The 17419-nt window shown below is 37.5% G+C and overlaps 1 protein-coding gene across 1 annotated transcript in view; it reads right to left on the reverse strand.

Annotated features, from left to right (window-relative positions):
* Positions 1–17419, reverse strand: part of STK32B (serine/threonine kinase 32B) — a 156068-nt gene that overhangs the window by 107781 nt on the left and 30868 nt on the right. Inside the window, exon 3 of the mRNA XM_083860796.1 lies at positions 11780–11931. Coding sequence (XP_083716922.1) covers positions 11780–11931 — 152 coding nt within the window. The remainder of the gene's footprint in view (positions 1–11779; positions 11932–17419) is intronic.

Genomic DNA, 17419 nt, shown 5'->3' on the forward strand with positions numbered 1-17419 from the left:
TCAGTGTCTGACAGCCCCACTGAAGCTACTGACAGCATCTTTAGCTTCTTGTGTTCTATAGCTTATGAAAAAGTCGTGCTTGCAAGGCTGTAGAGGCATTGTTCAGCCAGGATTTCCCACTTAAACAGAAGCTCAACAGCAATCTGGAGGGTCTCCTCTTCTCTCGTCCTTGAGAGAGAGCACAGACATACCAGGAGAGCACAACAGCCTTAGTGACATAAAAAGTTTTCAACTGTCTCCCAAGTAAGAGGGATAAAGGAAAAAAAGTGTGAAAAGAAACTGTTCATCAGAAGAGATACAGAAAAATGAATATAAGATGCCATTAGAGCAGGCAATACTTGTCAAAGATTGTGATAATGATAAAGAAAGATAAATTTCATCTGAATTGGGAGTATCAACCATTGCTACTACTTAGGCAGATACTGTGCACGTGGCATCAATTGTACTAAATAGACAGCTAAATAAAAGAACCACAGGCAACTCTATATTTATTGATGGGGCATCCTGAAGTTGGCATATCAAACTCTATTGAAAAGGTCATAAGATTTTCTTGAATTATCTGCAGAAAAGAAAATAGAAGGAGAGAAGTATTAAAAATAAGCGGTTCCTGCAGCCACAGAGGAAACCCAGGAGATACATCTGAGCAAGCATTTCTCTGCATGTCACCAGTGAGTGACAGACCCTGTGAAGCAGGAAAAAGCCTATCATGATTGGTTAGGAACACAGACAGACACAGCATGGAGTTTTTTTAAGAGCTCAAAGGAAACTTAAATACAAGCTTTCTGAAAAAGCAGTGCCAGCAGAAAAGTTCAAACTCTTCTTCAGCACTGAACTTTGTCAGAGAGTCACAAGAGTATTATTTTTCCCCTGTTAGTCTAAATGAATCCTGTTGTGCTGTTTAGCTGCCTCAGGCTGCTGAGGTGCACAATGCTCAAAGAGATTTTTACCTGCTGTATGGAGGAAGAGCTGTTCATTTCTTGATAACACACATACATGAGGCAGTCACCTCAGAGCTAGTCCCAAAGACACCCTGTGCTCTGTGATTCCAGACACTCACAGTGATATTTCCAATGTGTCACTCCTTTTTAAAAGACTGCCTTATCAATCTTCTTGTATCTTTGTAGGTTAATTGCTAGTGTCAATTTCTTGTTGCAACTAAAATTCCACTTTCCACTTGAACAAATGCTAGAAAACCCTATGCTTCATTACTATCATTCTGTAATTTAGTGATCCCAAATATGGATCACCATCAGAGTTTTGTCATTATTATTTCATAGGAACTTTGTTATGCACCATATTCCACCGACTTTTAGAGGGGGGACAGGACTACTGCAGGTAGCTTGGCTCAAACCATACTTCACTAAAGATTGCAGAAATGCAGGTAACTCGACCATGGCTGAAGATGAATGGAAGGCATTGCTGCATCCGACTTCCCAGACCCAGCAGAAATACGCAGGTGCTCACCACATGAACCTGGATTATGCTGTAAAACTGGTATAAGAAATGGAAATTGTCCTACCTGTCAGTTCCACAGAGCTGGTTGTACTGACTGGAAAGAAGCCATGCTTATCCTTCCCCTAGGAATGCAGTACCGTACTGTTAAGACTAGAGATGTCATCAGGTACTAAACAATTTTAAAATTTTATTGTAAAATTGCTTAGTTTTGAAATTTGCACCATTTTACAATAAAAAGGATACTACTTGAGACCAGTATAACATGTTTTATTCCTCTTAGATGTTAATATCTTCACTTAAAAATTATATCTCCACATTTTTTTAGTGCCTTATGAAGCTTAACTCCTAAAATACCTTTAAATGGGTATGCCTCTAGAATGCACTGTTCCTTTTTATCATGTCATCTGATCATTTATCAATTATTAAATTTTCTCAATGAAGGAATATACAGGTTTTGAATATTTTCTTTAAATAAAGGACACTTTCCTCAAAAGAGAATTTCAAGTGCTCTAGTTCAAGATGAACAAAATATTTCATTATTTTTAAAAAAGGTTTCAGAGTTTTCCACTTCCACAGAAAGAACAACTTGCACAGAAATCTATATTTCATCTCTCTTTCATTGGACAGACAAGAAACGTTACCTGATTTTCTCTTCTGCTTTATTTTCGAATATCAGTAAAGGAAGTCCAGACCTTGAAGAATCTGTTTTGTGCACTGATATTGGTTACACTTTATAATTAGGTCAGATTTTGTACCCACTGAAGGAGAAAAATGCCTTCTCCTTTCAGTCCACAGTTCACATTCTCACCAGGCTCATTATTATTTTTGTTTGCACTCGTATTTTCTCTCCTTCTCCCAGCCCATCTCCTGGTGAGGCTGTGAAAGCTGTGGTCAAGCAGAAGAATTATTTCTGTTAGGTCTATTTCACTTGCTCATTTGTCAACAAGTTTCAATCCCACCACCTCAGCTTTTGCAAGAAAGAATTTGCTCTCTGCATCCTGGATCAGTTCTAGTTTAGGTAGCTAGAGAGAATTTGATGGTCAGAAGTAATTCTCCCTCTGGCCATATCCAGTTTGCAGAGGAATTTAAATAGTCATCTTCATATCCCATGACCTTTCTTTGGTCCAGACGTTAATTTGTAAAATGTGTATCACCACAGAAAAGGAACCTTAAATCCTCCCTTATGTGTCATGTACTTATGAAACATGAGAGTTATCCTCTTCTCATTAGGACTGCACACTGCACAACTGTCATTAATCTTGAAACAGGATACCATTAATATTTTTCTGAAGTCTTAGTATCAGCTTCTCATTGCACATTACAAGCACAATAAATATAATTTTTGTTCAATAAAATGGAATTAAAAGCACATTTATGCTGTAAAAATCTGTAGTTGACTTTTAAATTAATAAAAGCTTTGATAAATTTTAATGAGTTAAGGCAAAGATTCTCCTAGGCAGGCAAAATTTATGCATTACAGAACTTCCTGCTTTGGTTTAATTGCACCATTTTCTATTTTTAATTCACTCTGATACAATTCCAACAATGGACATTTTAACTTGCCTGGCAATCAGGATTTTTATTATTATTTAATCATTTATTTACCTCTCTTATACCCTTATACACAGGCTTCTGGATTCTGTTTTGTCCTTTTGAACAGTTGGCAAAAAATGTCCCCAACTTTTAATACTTGGCAACTTGAAAAACATACTTGGCATTCTTGCAGAAACAAAAAGGAATTATGACTTGGAGAGCTAACATATCACCTGAAGCACAAAGATATTCAATTACCACTATATTTGATATCTCGTGCTAGTTCCGTGGGGGCTTTGGGGTTTTTTTCTAGTATCACTATCTGACTTTTACTTCAGCCTGATAAATAAAAAGGAATTCACCTATGTGTTTTGTCTGGTTTGAAAGAAAAAGCATCATCACTGAAACCACAAATATATTCAAAAGCAAACCAGGAGAAGTTTCTATGGCCATATAGGAATACTATACCAATGGTCTCTAGGAAAAACTAACATTTTTGGACTAGTTGCATATCTGTAGGACCTGTTCAGAACCAAAGTTTTGCAATGGAAGTGTTAAACACTTATTTTTATTCTGTAACGATCACCTACTTCACATTCACACTTTCGATGGTTTTACAGGTGCATCCAAGTTTTGCCCTCTGATGGCCATTCCTCTGCGGTTGGGCTTTGTTAAAAAAGTGCTGAGCTGCATCTTGTGTTATCTACATTTAACAGAGCCTTTATTACTGGCTAATTGCAGTCTCGGTTTCCACAGTGTAGGTAAGAATTGATCCTGACTGAAAACAGTAGATTTACATGATTTACTCATTATTCTGTTAAAAGAGCCACTTTACCTACATGACCTTGGTTATCAGTCTAATTGCACACTCTAGCTACTGTGTTTGGCATTCATAACCTTTAAAGCAGAGAATGGAAAAATAAAGAAAAAGAAAATAAGCTCTGCTTGCCATAAGTGGCAATTGAGGAGTCTGAAGCAATATCTAAGTACTTTTCTTCTTTCTTTCACATTAGGTTGTGAGCACCAAAATTCTGCTCTCATGGTCTCTTGAGAATACCCCTGCCACAGCCCTGGAGCTCTGCATCTGCCCAAAAGGAATGACACATTCCTGCAGCTGTCTACACCACAAACGTGAGACGTGGCCAAGACTCCCTCCAAGCTCAAGAGGGTCTGCTTTGGGTAGCAGCTACACCTCTGTGAAGGCTGAGCAAGATAAGAATTGCAAATTCATAAGAGGAATATGGCTGGAAATGAAAAATTTTAAAACAGAAGGGATTATTTTTCCCAGCAGTTTGCTATTTATCAATATTTATAGTAAGATTCCTCTTGCAGTGAAAGCTTTCTGTGAGAAAAGTTTATTAGGGTCAGCAAATAAAGTGTGTGTCTCAGTAAAAATGATGCAGAAGGCACGCTCCTAAGAAGGGTCTCAGGATGCAGAGCGACACACAGGAGATGAAATATCTCGTGCAGCAGTTTCTAATGCAAAAAAGATCAAAACTTAAACTATGCCAAAGGCCAATTCCTGCTGCTAAGAAGAATGTATTAAAGTTGAGCCCAGAGATATATATTTCAAGATGACAGAAATTTCTCACAGGAAACAATTAGTCACCAGAATAAAATTTACCCAGACACCGTCCCAATATTGTCAATTATTATCTTAGGTTATTAAAATCAGCACAAAAACTAAATAACTGTTGGATCACACCTTTATCTATTGGTGATGATGTTGCAGCTAACATTCATTTACCACAAACACCCAGAGGTTACCAGCTGGCAGTGTTGAGTCCAATGTAATTTCCACAGCTAATAATATCCTGAACATTTACAACTCAAGTCAAATCTATTCTATACTCTTTGCTTCCAATTATCTTACCCTTCCTGCTGCCTCATCACCTTTCGCTGCCCTTTTTCCTCCATCATTATCTCTTCTAAATCTCTAGAGAACAGAATTTTTTTTCAGTCTTTTTCAATATCTTCACCTATTTCAGATTTACATTAATGCAGATGAATTGATCTAGCTATTTGAGAAAACTACTCACTCTCTGCTTCATCTATAGCAAAAATAATTCACCCATCTAAGATCTGTGCAAGATGCTAAATATATCTTCCTCCCTTGATTTGCACTCCTTGGCTGGAAAAGAAACTTAGACACTGTCAGATATCTGGAATAGACCAGGATTACATGGCCTGGCATTCATGATCTCAGCTAAATTCACAAAATTAAGAAACACATGTTGCCTCAATAAACACATCATTGACTGATGTGCAAATGGCATATTGTCCAAACGCACTGAGACCAAATGGCCCAGAAAAGTCTGTTCCTGGTCAGCTCCCAAAGCCAGGGACAGGGTGTGCAGGCGGTCAACCTGCTGGGAGCAGTCTGGCTGCACCTGGGACTCCTCTGGGATGGTGCTCATGTCCCAGCCCACAGCAAGGCTGGGAGTGGGCCTAGAAACATTTTGCAATGTGAAATATTGGGTTTGAGAGGCTAAATCTTTAGCCCCTAGTTTTAAGTTACTGGTATAGACACAGCCAATAAGGTTGATACCAAAGCCTTGCTCCCCATAAACCAGACTTGGAGCAGCTGGGTATAACCAGAGAGCAAAGATCATTAAGTACCTTCATTACTCTCCAGGAGACCTGAATGTGTGTCAGGATTTTTTCATGACTTTTTTGGAATCCACCACACACTATGAGGACAGACATCAGTACAGCTTACTTTTCCTTTTCATGAGGACTTCTTACTGCTCATGGGGCTGTCAGACCAATTACAAACACACAGCCTGGGTCCTAACAGGAAACAACACAACCCCACAGTTCCCTTCCAAAAACATAATGGAATTACTCTGTTTGATCGTGAACTTTACTCACAGCCTTTATTGTGGCGTCTCATGAAGCTCAGAAAACGAGACACATCACATGTCAGAAAATAAATTTTGAGTCCCCTCATAAAGTCTTTTCAGTCCACATTAGGCCTCCTGTATCAAGGCAAGTTAAGCAGCCACAAGACCACAGCCACTGAACAAGGTCACCTGAGACTGACCTAAAGCACCTCCTCTCATTGCCTTGGTCTCTGATAGGAAATTGGTTGGTTGTTTTCATCTCCACCCAGCAGTTAAATACTTGGTCAAGTGTTCTTGATTCCCTAAGTTTGTAGATTTATGCACATTTTGATACCAACCTGAGGAACAAAGCCACGTTGTGGGGCAGTCCAAGAAGACATTGCTCCCAAAATACTCTAGAAATAACACCTTTCACAGAAAAGTGTTAATTTCCAGTTATGTATCTATGTGTGCACATTGAGCAATCCATCCAACATTTGAGACTGAAAAAATAATTTCTTGTCTCCAGAATCCTTTTATTTTTCTCTTTTTTTACCTCCTCTTTCTTTTTGAAGACATGTTGGGGTATTAGATGAACCCAGAAATGCATGAACATTTTTGCTGCAATGCGTGTTCTTCAGCTTTGACTGGATTTGAAACTTAGTCTTACTGTAGCTGGCAACAGTAATGTACTTTTGTGGGTCTGTCATGGAATACATGCAGTTTCCATAGATTGATGAGTCAAAAGAGAAATACATCACAGTATATAGCCACTCTGAAAACGCAGCTAACACTTCTTCATGGCTTGTTAAATAAATCAAACATACTGTTGTGTCTATACTAGGAAAATGACCTGTAAACTGGAAAAAAAAGAAAATTGTTATCCTTCTCCTTCTGTTGCTTTAGAAAATGTTCTGGCAACTTAAAAATTTTTAGCAAGGCTATAAAAAATAAGATCACTTCTATGTTTCAAAACTTTTGAAAAATGGTCCAATTTTTTTTTTCATTTTTTTTCATTTCCTCAGCATAGAAACCACTTTGCTACATGATTTTTTTTTTTTTTTTTTTTTTTTTTTTTTTTTTTTTTTTTTTTTTTAAATAAAATTGTCTTTTGTGGTAAGCCGTGTTGTTTTCAGAGCAGCCAGTGGATGCTTCCAACATCTCTTCGTGATCAAGGACAAGTCACGCAATAGCAAATCTACCTGCACTGATACATGGCCAGTAACCTGGCTCTTGGCTCAGTCCTAATGCATGTTGTAATAAATGTATTTAAAACATTAATATTTTCAGGAACACCTCTCGTCTTGCCCAGGGGACACTCAGATATCTGGGGAAGGATGAATATGGATAAAATGCTGAATATTAGAGAGGAACAGTCTCAAAGTGGGACCAAGTTGGCAGCTGACATTTCTACAGCCCATTAATCTATGCTTGAAATACCCATGACAAAAAAAAGGTCTGATAAAAAACAGGACTGCATTTTATTTTAAGAAGGAATCTCTATTATCAGAAATGCCTCTAATGGTGATAAAACTGGCTTTAAGCATTTATTCAATTTCATTTCTAAAATGAAGGTTATAAATCAACCCCAAACCCTTCCTGAAAAACAGTTATCCTCCAAGCTTTTATGAGCATTTACAGAAGAATGATTCCTTTCTGTGTCAGATGTTATGAAAGACAGTTCCTACTTCAAATAATGTGATTTATAGGTTGAGATTGTGAAGTTAAATTTAATAAAGCTCAGAGAAGATGCATGAGCCTCAAAAAGCTTTTTAATAGAGATCTTTCAGAGTTGAGATGCTTGTTCTATATGAACTGCTCTGTATTCTTGTGTAAGCTGTGGTTACTTATAGATCCAGCAGAACCACCCACCACAGAATGTTTATCTTCTTTCCTCTTCTTCTTCTCTCCACAAGAATTTAACTGATGATGGATTGTTTATACACATCTCATTACTTTCTTCAGTTATCATGAGAAACTAAAGGACTTTCCAGTATTCATGTTTGTTTCTTAAATTGCCAGCTTTTATTTTTGGTGATGTAATTTCTCAAAGAAAGATTAACATGCTTAGTTAGTATTCCCTTTTGTTCAAGGAATTGTTAGGAGATTTAGAACTATTTTAATTTTACTTTGAAGTCCAGATCATAAACCTTTGAAAATAAGTTGTTCTGCACAAGGACATTAGCATAAACTCATGAAAAAGTTACCATGATGGAATTTCCTCCAAATATACTTTTCAATATTGATTTAGGATTTTACATTTTGAATTGAAAGATGTAGGATTCCATTTCAATTCATTCCAATGCAAAAAAAACCAAAAAACAACAACCACCAAAAAAAAAAAAAAACAAAAAAACCAAACAACCCAACCAAAAACTAACTGAAATTATTGTTACAGAAAATGATATTTTAGGAAGAATAGAAGTATTTTAATTTCTGGATTTTAGTCACCAAAATCATGCCTTAGACAGGATTTTTAAAAACTGATATGAACCTTAAGCAAGTGTGCTAGAGCCCAGGAAGACAGACTAGGCCAAATGAACTTTGGCATTTAAACAAGCTGAAATTATCTTATTCCCTATACACCATGACATAACTATTCCTTGTTAGATTAATATTCCCGTTTCTGAAAAAATACAGGATTAGTAGCTCCTGTTACAGTCTGTTTGTACATTTACAGTGCAATTAACAAAACAAACAGCAAAATCTAACTCTGAAAAATGAAACTAGCTACAATTACTATAGAAGAAATGCAGATTCAACTGTTTCCTTCCATTAGTATGTCAGGAATTGACTCATAAGAGGAAAACTCATGGATTCCTGCTAATCATCTAATATAAGTTGTAACTACAATGTAAATGTATTTGATGCAAATTATTATTGCATCTAAACTGCAAATAGAAATACATTAAACAGAATGCTAGCTCACCAGCAATCAATGAAAATGTTATTTTAAGAAGCTATTTCTGGGAACAGCATATTTAAGGACTATTCCATTCATACTTGCAGTGTTCTTTTTCCCATGGTAGAAATAAAAATGTAGTTTCAAATATTAAATAAATGAAATATAATTAATATGTTTAAAAGCTTCACATGGCTTGGCGTTAGCAGATGTGACCATTTTTCATGGATCACTTGTGATTTTTGTGCTTTGCCTTTGTTGCAGTTCAATAACAAAAGATAACAAAAGTCATTATAAGAAGGTAATGTGTAGAATATCTTGAAATTCAGCTGAAATTTGAGATGGAGAAGTCAGAGATCTGGAAAATGCTATGGCAGTCTGTAAGTGTAGACACTCCAGAAATATATCACAAGTTATTTTAAATTAATTTAGTATTGCTAAATACTAAAGGCTAATTTTTTATAGAAACACATTATAAGCCTGATACAAGGAAAGAGTTATTTGGGGTAGACTAGTTTTAGTTTTGGGAAGGCTCAGGCTCAAGAATTCCCTTTGCTGTCCCAGGGTGAAATACAGGTTCTCCACCAGCTCAGTAGCTCACTCTGGAGTCAGGGTTTTGAAACACCAGACATTGAATGTACAATATTTGAGGTGAACACTTCAGGTGAAAATAATATGTCTCTATAGGACACAAAATGAAGGACACACACAGAGTCAGTCGTCAGGGCAAAAAGAGGGAAGTTTATTTCCTTACTTTGGTTTAGATTTTGAACAATGACCATGGATTGGACAAATGAGGCTGACACCTCTCCAACCACACTGATCGAACTAGAAGTCCATCAATTGTCCCTCCTCCAGAGAGGAATCTAAACATCACTTTGTTTACATGAAAATCTGTGAGAAACTCCACTACAAAAATGTAAACATCAGAAGGCTGAAAAAGATCAGGGCGACAATAAGATTCAATGGAATTATTTTTTGGAAAATTTTTTACAATTCTAATTGTGTTAGTCTGAGTCCCTGAATGTCAGTAGAACCTCATACAGAATCACAGAACCAGAGAACACCTTGAGTTGGAAGGGATTGACTGGGATCATCTAGTCCAACTCCTGGCCCCACACAGGCCATCCCCAGGAGTCACACCCTGTGCCTGAGAGCATTGTGCAAATGCTTCTTGAGCTCTGTCAGGCTGGTGGTGTGATCCCTTCCCTGGGAGCCTGTGCAAGTGCCCAGCCACTCTCTGGGGGAAAAACCTTTTCCTGATATCCAACCTACACCTCCCTGACACAACTTCAAGATGTTTCCTTGAGTCCTGTCACCAGTCAGGAGAGTGAAGAGATCAGTACTTGTAGATAGATTGGTCAACTATAACCATTGCTAGAGACATTAAATATAAAACATTGTTAGTGCACTGAAGTATCCTGAATAGTGTCCTGTTTGCCTGAAACCTTTTGTAACTCTAGAGTTACATTTCTCTTTCATTTTCTGCATTTCTCATACTCACATAAAGTATAGCATTTGAGTCTTGATATCCTGTGATGGTATCTTAGAAGTGTAGGAAGGATAAAAGGCATCATAACGCCTAATACATTTTACGGTATTGTTTATTTCAAGTTTAACCTTTGGCATGGAAAAAGAAAACGAGAAAGAATATTTATCATCCGATTATAACTCAGAAATGGGAATCTAGCATCCTTTTTGTTTCACAATAAATATTTGATCTTCAGTCTTTCAGCACTGTTATGTTTATCTCTCAGATCACATTAACCTATGACTGTTTCTGCGCAGTGTCTCGTTACACAGTGGAAACTTCCACACCTCCTGATAAAGAACAAAAGTTAATGGGATTTCAGAAAAGGAAATACATAACACAAAACTCCACAGGCTCCTAAGCACAGATATACCATATCTTTGGTAAAGAAATCCCAAGACCACAGCTTGCTGGAACCTTAGAAAATATACTGGGAAAGCTTTGTATAAGAGTCACAATGATGTATTTTTCTTTAAGCCTTCAACAAGGTATTAGATTAGCTCAGATCATTCATATCAAGTAAAGAGCACATATGTATGTATATAATTAGGTGCTTTTGGACCTAATTTGGAATCAATTTTGGGTTCAAATGCTTTCTATTATAACAGAGTGCAATTATACTAAAGCTGTGCTCACTCACAACAGAACACAATTTGGCTTTTAATTTGTGAAAGGTGCTAACCTGGCACCAGGAGTGAGCTAAGGGATGGGCAGAACACTGAAGGGTAGGCAGTGACCTCAAGTAAGCCAGCTAAAACTCACAAGACACAAGATCAAAGTGCACTGTAACTATCTGCAGCCCATCAAGCTCTTCGCAAACTGAGTAATTTTCATATTGTAATAGTTTATGTCCCCTTTGCCTCTTTATTTTCTGAATGATACAGGTCATTAGATAAGGGGGAGAACTCTGCATCCCATTACTACTATCACTACAAAAGCCAACAAGCATTGTCACACTATATAAGAGCCAGCAAATATTTTAAGCTGGTGGTGTAGTTGAAGCTAGTCATTGCTTGACCAGCATTTCTCACACTCGTGTGACCAAAAGATTCAGTGGCTAGCATGGAGAAGATAAGGGAAATTCCAGGTGACAGAAAGGCACTTTTCTGTTGCCTTGTGACAGTAATTTTTAGAAAGTAATTGAATTTTGAATTTTCTCTGCATCAACTAAAAAACAAACAAAAAAAATAATGGCTGGTTTTGATATTCCACAGTTTTATGAGAGATGTTTAGTTCAGATATTGTCAAAAACAAATGGGATAGGGCAACACATTTCTACACACTGTTTTAACAATTTGGAGAGAAAACAAACCAGAAATGAACAGATGAATATGATGTTTAAATATTCCAATTTAAAAAGACATCTTTAAAATATTAATGAAAAATAAAACTCCTGGCAAAACCCAATACCTTTAACACAGGAAGTCACCAAAAATCTTTTGTTCTTTTCAGCTTTCCAGCCCTCCATACTCTAAACTGATTCAGCAACAAGGAGAAAATTAGAGATACATGAAAGCATTTTAAAGATTTTCTTACCACAGATTGACTAGGAAGGGATGTTCCAGGCCTTGCATTATCTGCAGCTCCCGGAAAACATTGCGAACTTCATCTCTCTCAATGCACTTCTGTTTATTCATATACTTCATGGCATACATTTTCTTGGTGTCTCTCTTCTGTACAATGCACACCTAATTGACAGCAAAGAAAAATTTTGACACCTTGAGAAAGTGAATTCAATTGTGACTTTGGATAAAAGGAGTCTTTAATGATATTTCAATAACTCAGATCTAGATGCTACAACTGAGTAACACCTTCAGTAAGTTCACTTCACAGCTCTGCAGAATTTTTTGTAATATATTGTAATTAAAAAAATTAACAAAAAAACAACCCAACCTTGCATAAGAAGAAATGGGGACCCAGAAAAATATCATAACTTTCAGAACTTACATGGCAAAGCTGAAAGGAATATGCTGCAGTGGCTGAAATCACAGGCTATTTAATTAGTCATTACTGCCTCCTGCCCAGGAAAATGCGCAGTCATTGTCCTCATTCCCACAAGTCAATACTCACATCTTGATTACTGCATCATAAAACTTGCTTGTGCTCCCAAAGCTCAATATTTCATCTATAACATCAGAATTATGCTCCTTTAATTATTGTTGAAAATAAAAAGAATTTTCATACAGATATTCATCATAATATTTCTGTATTCACAAGAGACCATTACAATGATTTAATCTCTGGCAGTAAACTTCTATGTTTTTACTTTTTTTTTTTTCCTGACAAAAGTCAGATAATGTAAATGCATGAAGAAAATCTTAGTCAAGAGAACTCCCATGGGAAGTCTGGATTGTCTTCTGTCATGGTATTTTACCTTGAGGATGCAGCTGAAGAGTGTCACAAGCACCACAACCAAGCATCAAGTATCATTTTTGGGAACAGAGAAATACACAATTGTTCTATTTGAACTGGAAACATCTGCTTTAGGTATCCCAAGTCTGTAGTGTCTAAGTTCAAAGGTGTTCTGGATTCACTTGGTGTGGACATTGCATTTTATCTGTGTATTTAACTATGGACACACACAGACATACATACGCACCATTTATACTACTTTCCATATTATACATAGAAAAAATTATACTGTACACTCATAAATTCATGAATTTAAGGTAAGAGTTCAGATTACAACATGGTGACAACCAAAGAGAAATCCTTTGTGTCTAAGTTTAAGGAACTTCTGCGCCCAATATTTAGGAACAATCAGAAGTTACTAAGGCAACTTGCCACAGCTGAAACTGGGAGGAACAGAGCCAGTGAAGCCAAACCACGTTTATTTCTCTGAAACTCTATTTTCATAAAGTGTGTCCTTGAGTGCAAATCTACTCCAAATAGAGGAGTTCACAGAGTACCTTTAACCTATAATGATAAGGTATGATTAAGCAGAGTTTCTAGTTACCCTTCCTTATACCAGGAGATGTTCTGCTATGAAGGAAAACATGGATGGTAACATTTTGTTTTGAGCCCATCAATGTTGCACAATGGTGAGTCATGAAGTTTTGTTTCATTTTTCACCTTGGACTGTTATGAAAAATCTGAATATTGTTGATGGCCTTAAGATAGCTAAAAGTTCATATTTGCATGGAAAGAACCCTGGCTGTGGAACAATGAGGAATTGTGTTTGGTCTTTTGGAGGAAGAAAAAGTAGCAAGTGAGATAGAGGTGAAACTGAAAAGAAGGGATGGAAATTAATTGTTCCAGTTCCTTTAAAAGCAGGTCCTTTAAAAGCATAAGCAAAATTTTCAGGGGCAAATCCTGACATCCTGTCATAGAATACCTGGAGATTTCAATTTAACGAGTGACATTATAAAGTACAATATTTGAGGATTTTAGCTCAGAAACTAAGTCCAGAAATTCAGTCAGGTACATTAGTTTGCATCATGATTTTCATGTACAACTTGGCCAGAAGTTAGGTTTTTGTAGAAGTCTCGTAGTCCATTACATTAAAAGCCTCCCTCTTGAAGAGTTTACTAGAGAGACTGCTGGGAGAATGGGGTTTTACTCAGCTGAGAATTACAGGTTTGACCAATGTGGCAAACAAAGATCATATGCAGCACGAATATATGTAATGTAAATCAGTTTTGAAACACTCCTGGGACTCCAGAAGGCACTCAGTACTCTTACCTGGCAGTAAAGACAAGAGTGTTCAGCACAGCTGAAACAGACCTTCTGTTGTTGGTAGAAGCTTGCCTAACACACAGCTTCAATGCAGAATGATAGTAAACATTTTCTAGCAATGTGTACCTACACAAATCCTTTAACATTGCTACAAAATCAACAGGATTTTAATGAATATAATGAAGCTTCTTCCTAATAAAAATCGGGAAACACGGCGTGCCTTCATGCTGATTTTATTGTGAAAAATTCCTGACATTATGACAGCACTGGGTCATAGTGGAGATCCTCCCTGGCACTTCTACCTGCTGGCTGTCAGCTTTTCTCCTGAGCAGGACATCAATGGATTGAGACTTTCCACTAATGCAAGAAAGAAAGGAAAATCTCTTGAGCTATTCTCACATGTGCAGTCTTAATGGGAAATGTTTAAGTTGGGGGTTTATTTGTTCCAAAGGAGCAATTTTAAAATAGGCATAAACAGGTGCTCTGGCACCTCAACAAAAAAAAATTCTGTGATGACTCATTATGATGAAAGTTTATGCAGAATTGCCTTATTTACATGTATCAGTATGGAAGCCTGTCACACTCACACTCTTTCCATTTTTCTGTGAATATCATTTACCAAAGGCCAGACAGTGTGATGATTCAGAGCAAATATGTGTTCTCAACTCAACAACTATCCAGCTCCACAGCAGAGAGGGACAGCAGCCATCTCCACACAAGGAATGGATCTAAGGAGGTACAGGAGACTATCTCTGTACCTGGAATGGTTTCCCTCTAATGTCCCCTAAAGAGACTATAGATTACCAGTTTGGATATAGGCATCTGTGTTGTACATGTTTAAAGGTAGGCATTATGAACCCCATTAATTTTCTCTTCATTAATGATATGGTGCTATTTTTAAAAATCTCTTCTGAAAATATTGCCTTGCTATTTCTCGTAGAAGGTAACAGTGAGCTGCCTTAAAACCTATCAGGTTAGAAGAAATTTGACCAGAGAGCGACACAGAGCCACTTCCCCTCAGAATCTGGGGAAGGAAGCCAATAGATTACAGCTGCAGGGCTAAGCTTCATTTTTCAAGGACAAAACGTGCTGTGGCCCACTTCTAAACTACTTTCTTGGATTTCCTCTGATTTCACATTTGAAAAACAGAAGCTTGCTGAAGGAAGCTGCATAATGCTGTGTTGGCTGAGCAACCATGGGTAAGTTCAACAAAATTCTTCCCAGAGCAAAAGATGGTGATGGCTGATGGTGACTTGCTGCAAAACACAGATTTCTCCTGTTCCCCACTAGAAGAGACTTACAGCTGCTATGTGCATGATCTAGAAAGAACAAGGTGCACTTAGTCTCAGTTTTGGTCTAATTTAGCACAGTAGTAGTTAGACCTCTCAAAATACCACAAGATGTGGTTTCACATCAGGTGATAAAAGAGGAGACATGCAAACCCGCAGCCAGAGAAACCTCTGCAGGTAAGGTGGAGAGCTGGAAGCTGGGTGCACACTCACCCATGCTCCTGTTTGATATTTTGCCTCTCATGTCAGTAGATGAGATGGGGCAGCTCTGGTGGCTGGCATGAGGACTCCCAGCCCAGCAGAGGGGCTGTAACCCTGCACAGGCAGAGATACTCACCCCAACACAGAGGACTGCAAGACAGAAATCAGATAAACTCCAGATGGGAATTCATGAACCTGCTGTTGAGCATCTGCCTGAAATACTGCTCCCTTGTCTGTCCTACCCATGTGCTCTGAAAAATTAGTTCTCATAGTCTTAGCCTACAAGTGGAGCTAGAAAGATTTACACAAAGAGGCTGGAGAATGGATATCATAAGTTTGTCTTTAGGCTGCCAGGGGATTTCCTTTAAATAGGGAGATTCATTCCCAGATTCCCCTGAGCAAAGCATGACATCTGGAGCAGCTGAAGCATCTGCTTAGCATCCTTTCATATTAACTCAAGCTAGAAAACAGGTTGTTATACTGTGGAACAGTATTAATATTCTGCAGTTGTGTGTTACATTGCTTTTAGGATAGAAGTATATTTTTTCTGAAATATTTTGCATATTATTTACTAAAGTACCCTCAATCAGTGCAGACGTGATTCTGGGCTCCCATCTGGTTTATGCCACTGTAATTCCATTTACTTCATCACAGGAAGTCACTGTTTTATACAACCAAATTAATCAGAACTAAGACTTGTGTCTCAGCATCTTAGACAAACAGGAGAGAGTTTGTACATTGAAATTATAATTTTAATTTAATTTAAGGAGATCAGGTTGTTTAACATAGCTACTCCCATGAACAGAGAAGTCAGAGAAAATTGGTACTATAATATCTCTGAGAACTAGTTGTTACACCTGAATACAAATTATTTTGCAGCAGTAACCCTGCAATTACATGGTTATTGTTGCAGCAAAGGACAATGAGAATTCTTGTATTTCAATCCTTATTGGTTTTGTACTTATTGGACGATCTTCAAATATATGATTTTTTGCAATATTTTGTTTGAGAAGAGTGATAGCTCTACATATAAAAACATGGGGAAAAATAGCCAGATTAAGCAGGAGACAGCACTTCTAACATATCCTATGTCTCTACTGTCTCTGCCCTGGCAAAGGAGCCCTCACCCTTTCACATCATACAGGAAAATAAAACAAGCCTACATATTTTATGAATGCTTGTTGGTTGATTTTGATCCACTCTTCTCTACAGCATTCAGGAAACTGGTGAGTGTTTCTATGATATTTCTACAAAAATCTAATTTTCTTACAAGTTTATATGGGTGTGGTTCTTGTGAACCCATTCTGAGGAATCTGTATTGGTGAAAATAGAGTTGCACAATCCTCAGAGAACATGTTTAAAGTATGAGTTCCCTCTAAACTTAAATCCTTATTTTGCAGTTGTCAAATGCAACAGCAAAGTCCTTGGTGTAACAGGTTTCTTTTTCCCAGATGAGTACAGGCTTCTGACAAATCACCTTGTTTTTCCTTCCATGGCCAAGGGAAAGGAAGAAGCCCATTTTAAAATGACCTATTATAACATAGCCAAAAGCACAACATGGTAAGTCAGTCACCATTTCAAATGTCTGTCTCTGTGAGTCAGTATTGCCTTTATTGTTCATTTAGAAGCCTTGTTGCTGGCAGCTTTTCCTATTATTGTCCTTCTAGAAGTACCTGGCAGCTGAAAATGTCAAAAAAGGATGCAAGACTGTTAATCTCATTTGCGGGGTGTTTACTGCTCGGGGTCTGTTGTGCTCTAGCATCTTGCAACCTATAACACCATGTTCAGTATCACGCTTTCCTTAAACTGCCTGCTTCCTTTATGGCTCCTCTGTGGCCTTTTCTGTTTTCTGAAAGCAATAGGATGTTTTAAGACGTGCTCTATTTTTTTATTTTATTGCTCTTGGTACAATATCTCCGTCTCTCTCTCTCTCAATATTCCTTAAATTACTCTGGTTGCTACAGCAACCTTAGGCCTCTGCAGGATATTGCTGCAGGATGTATCTGGTATG

Source organism: Zosterops lateralis, assembly GCF_965231275.1.
Source record: "Zosterops lateralis genome assembly, chromosome: 5".
Lineage (NCBI taxonomy): Eukaryota > Metazoa > Chordata > Aves > Passeriformes > Zosteropidae > Zosterops > Zosterops lateralis.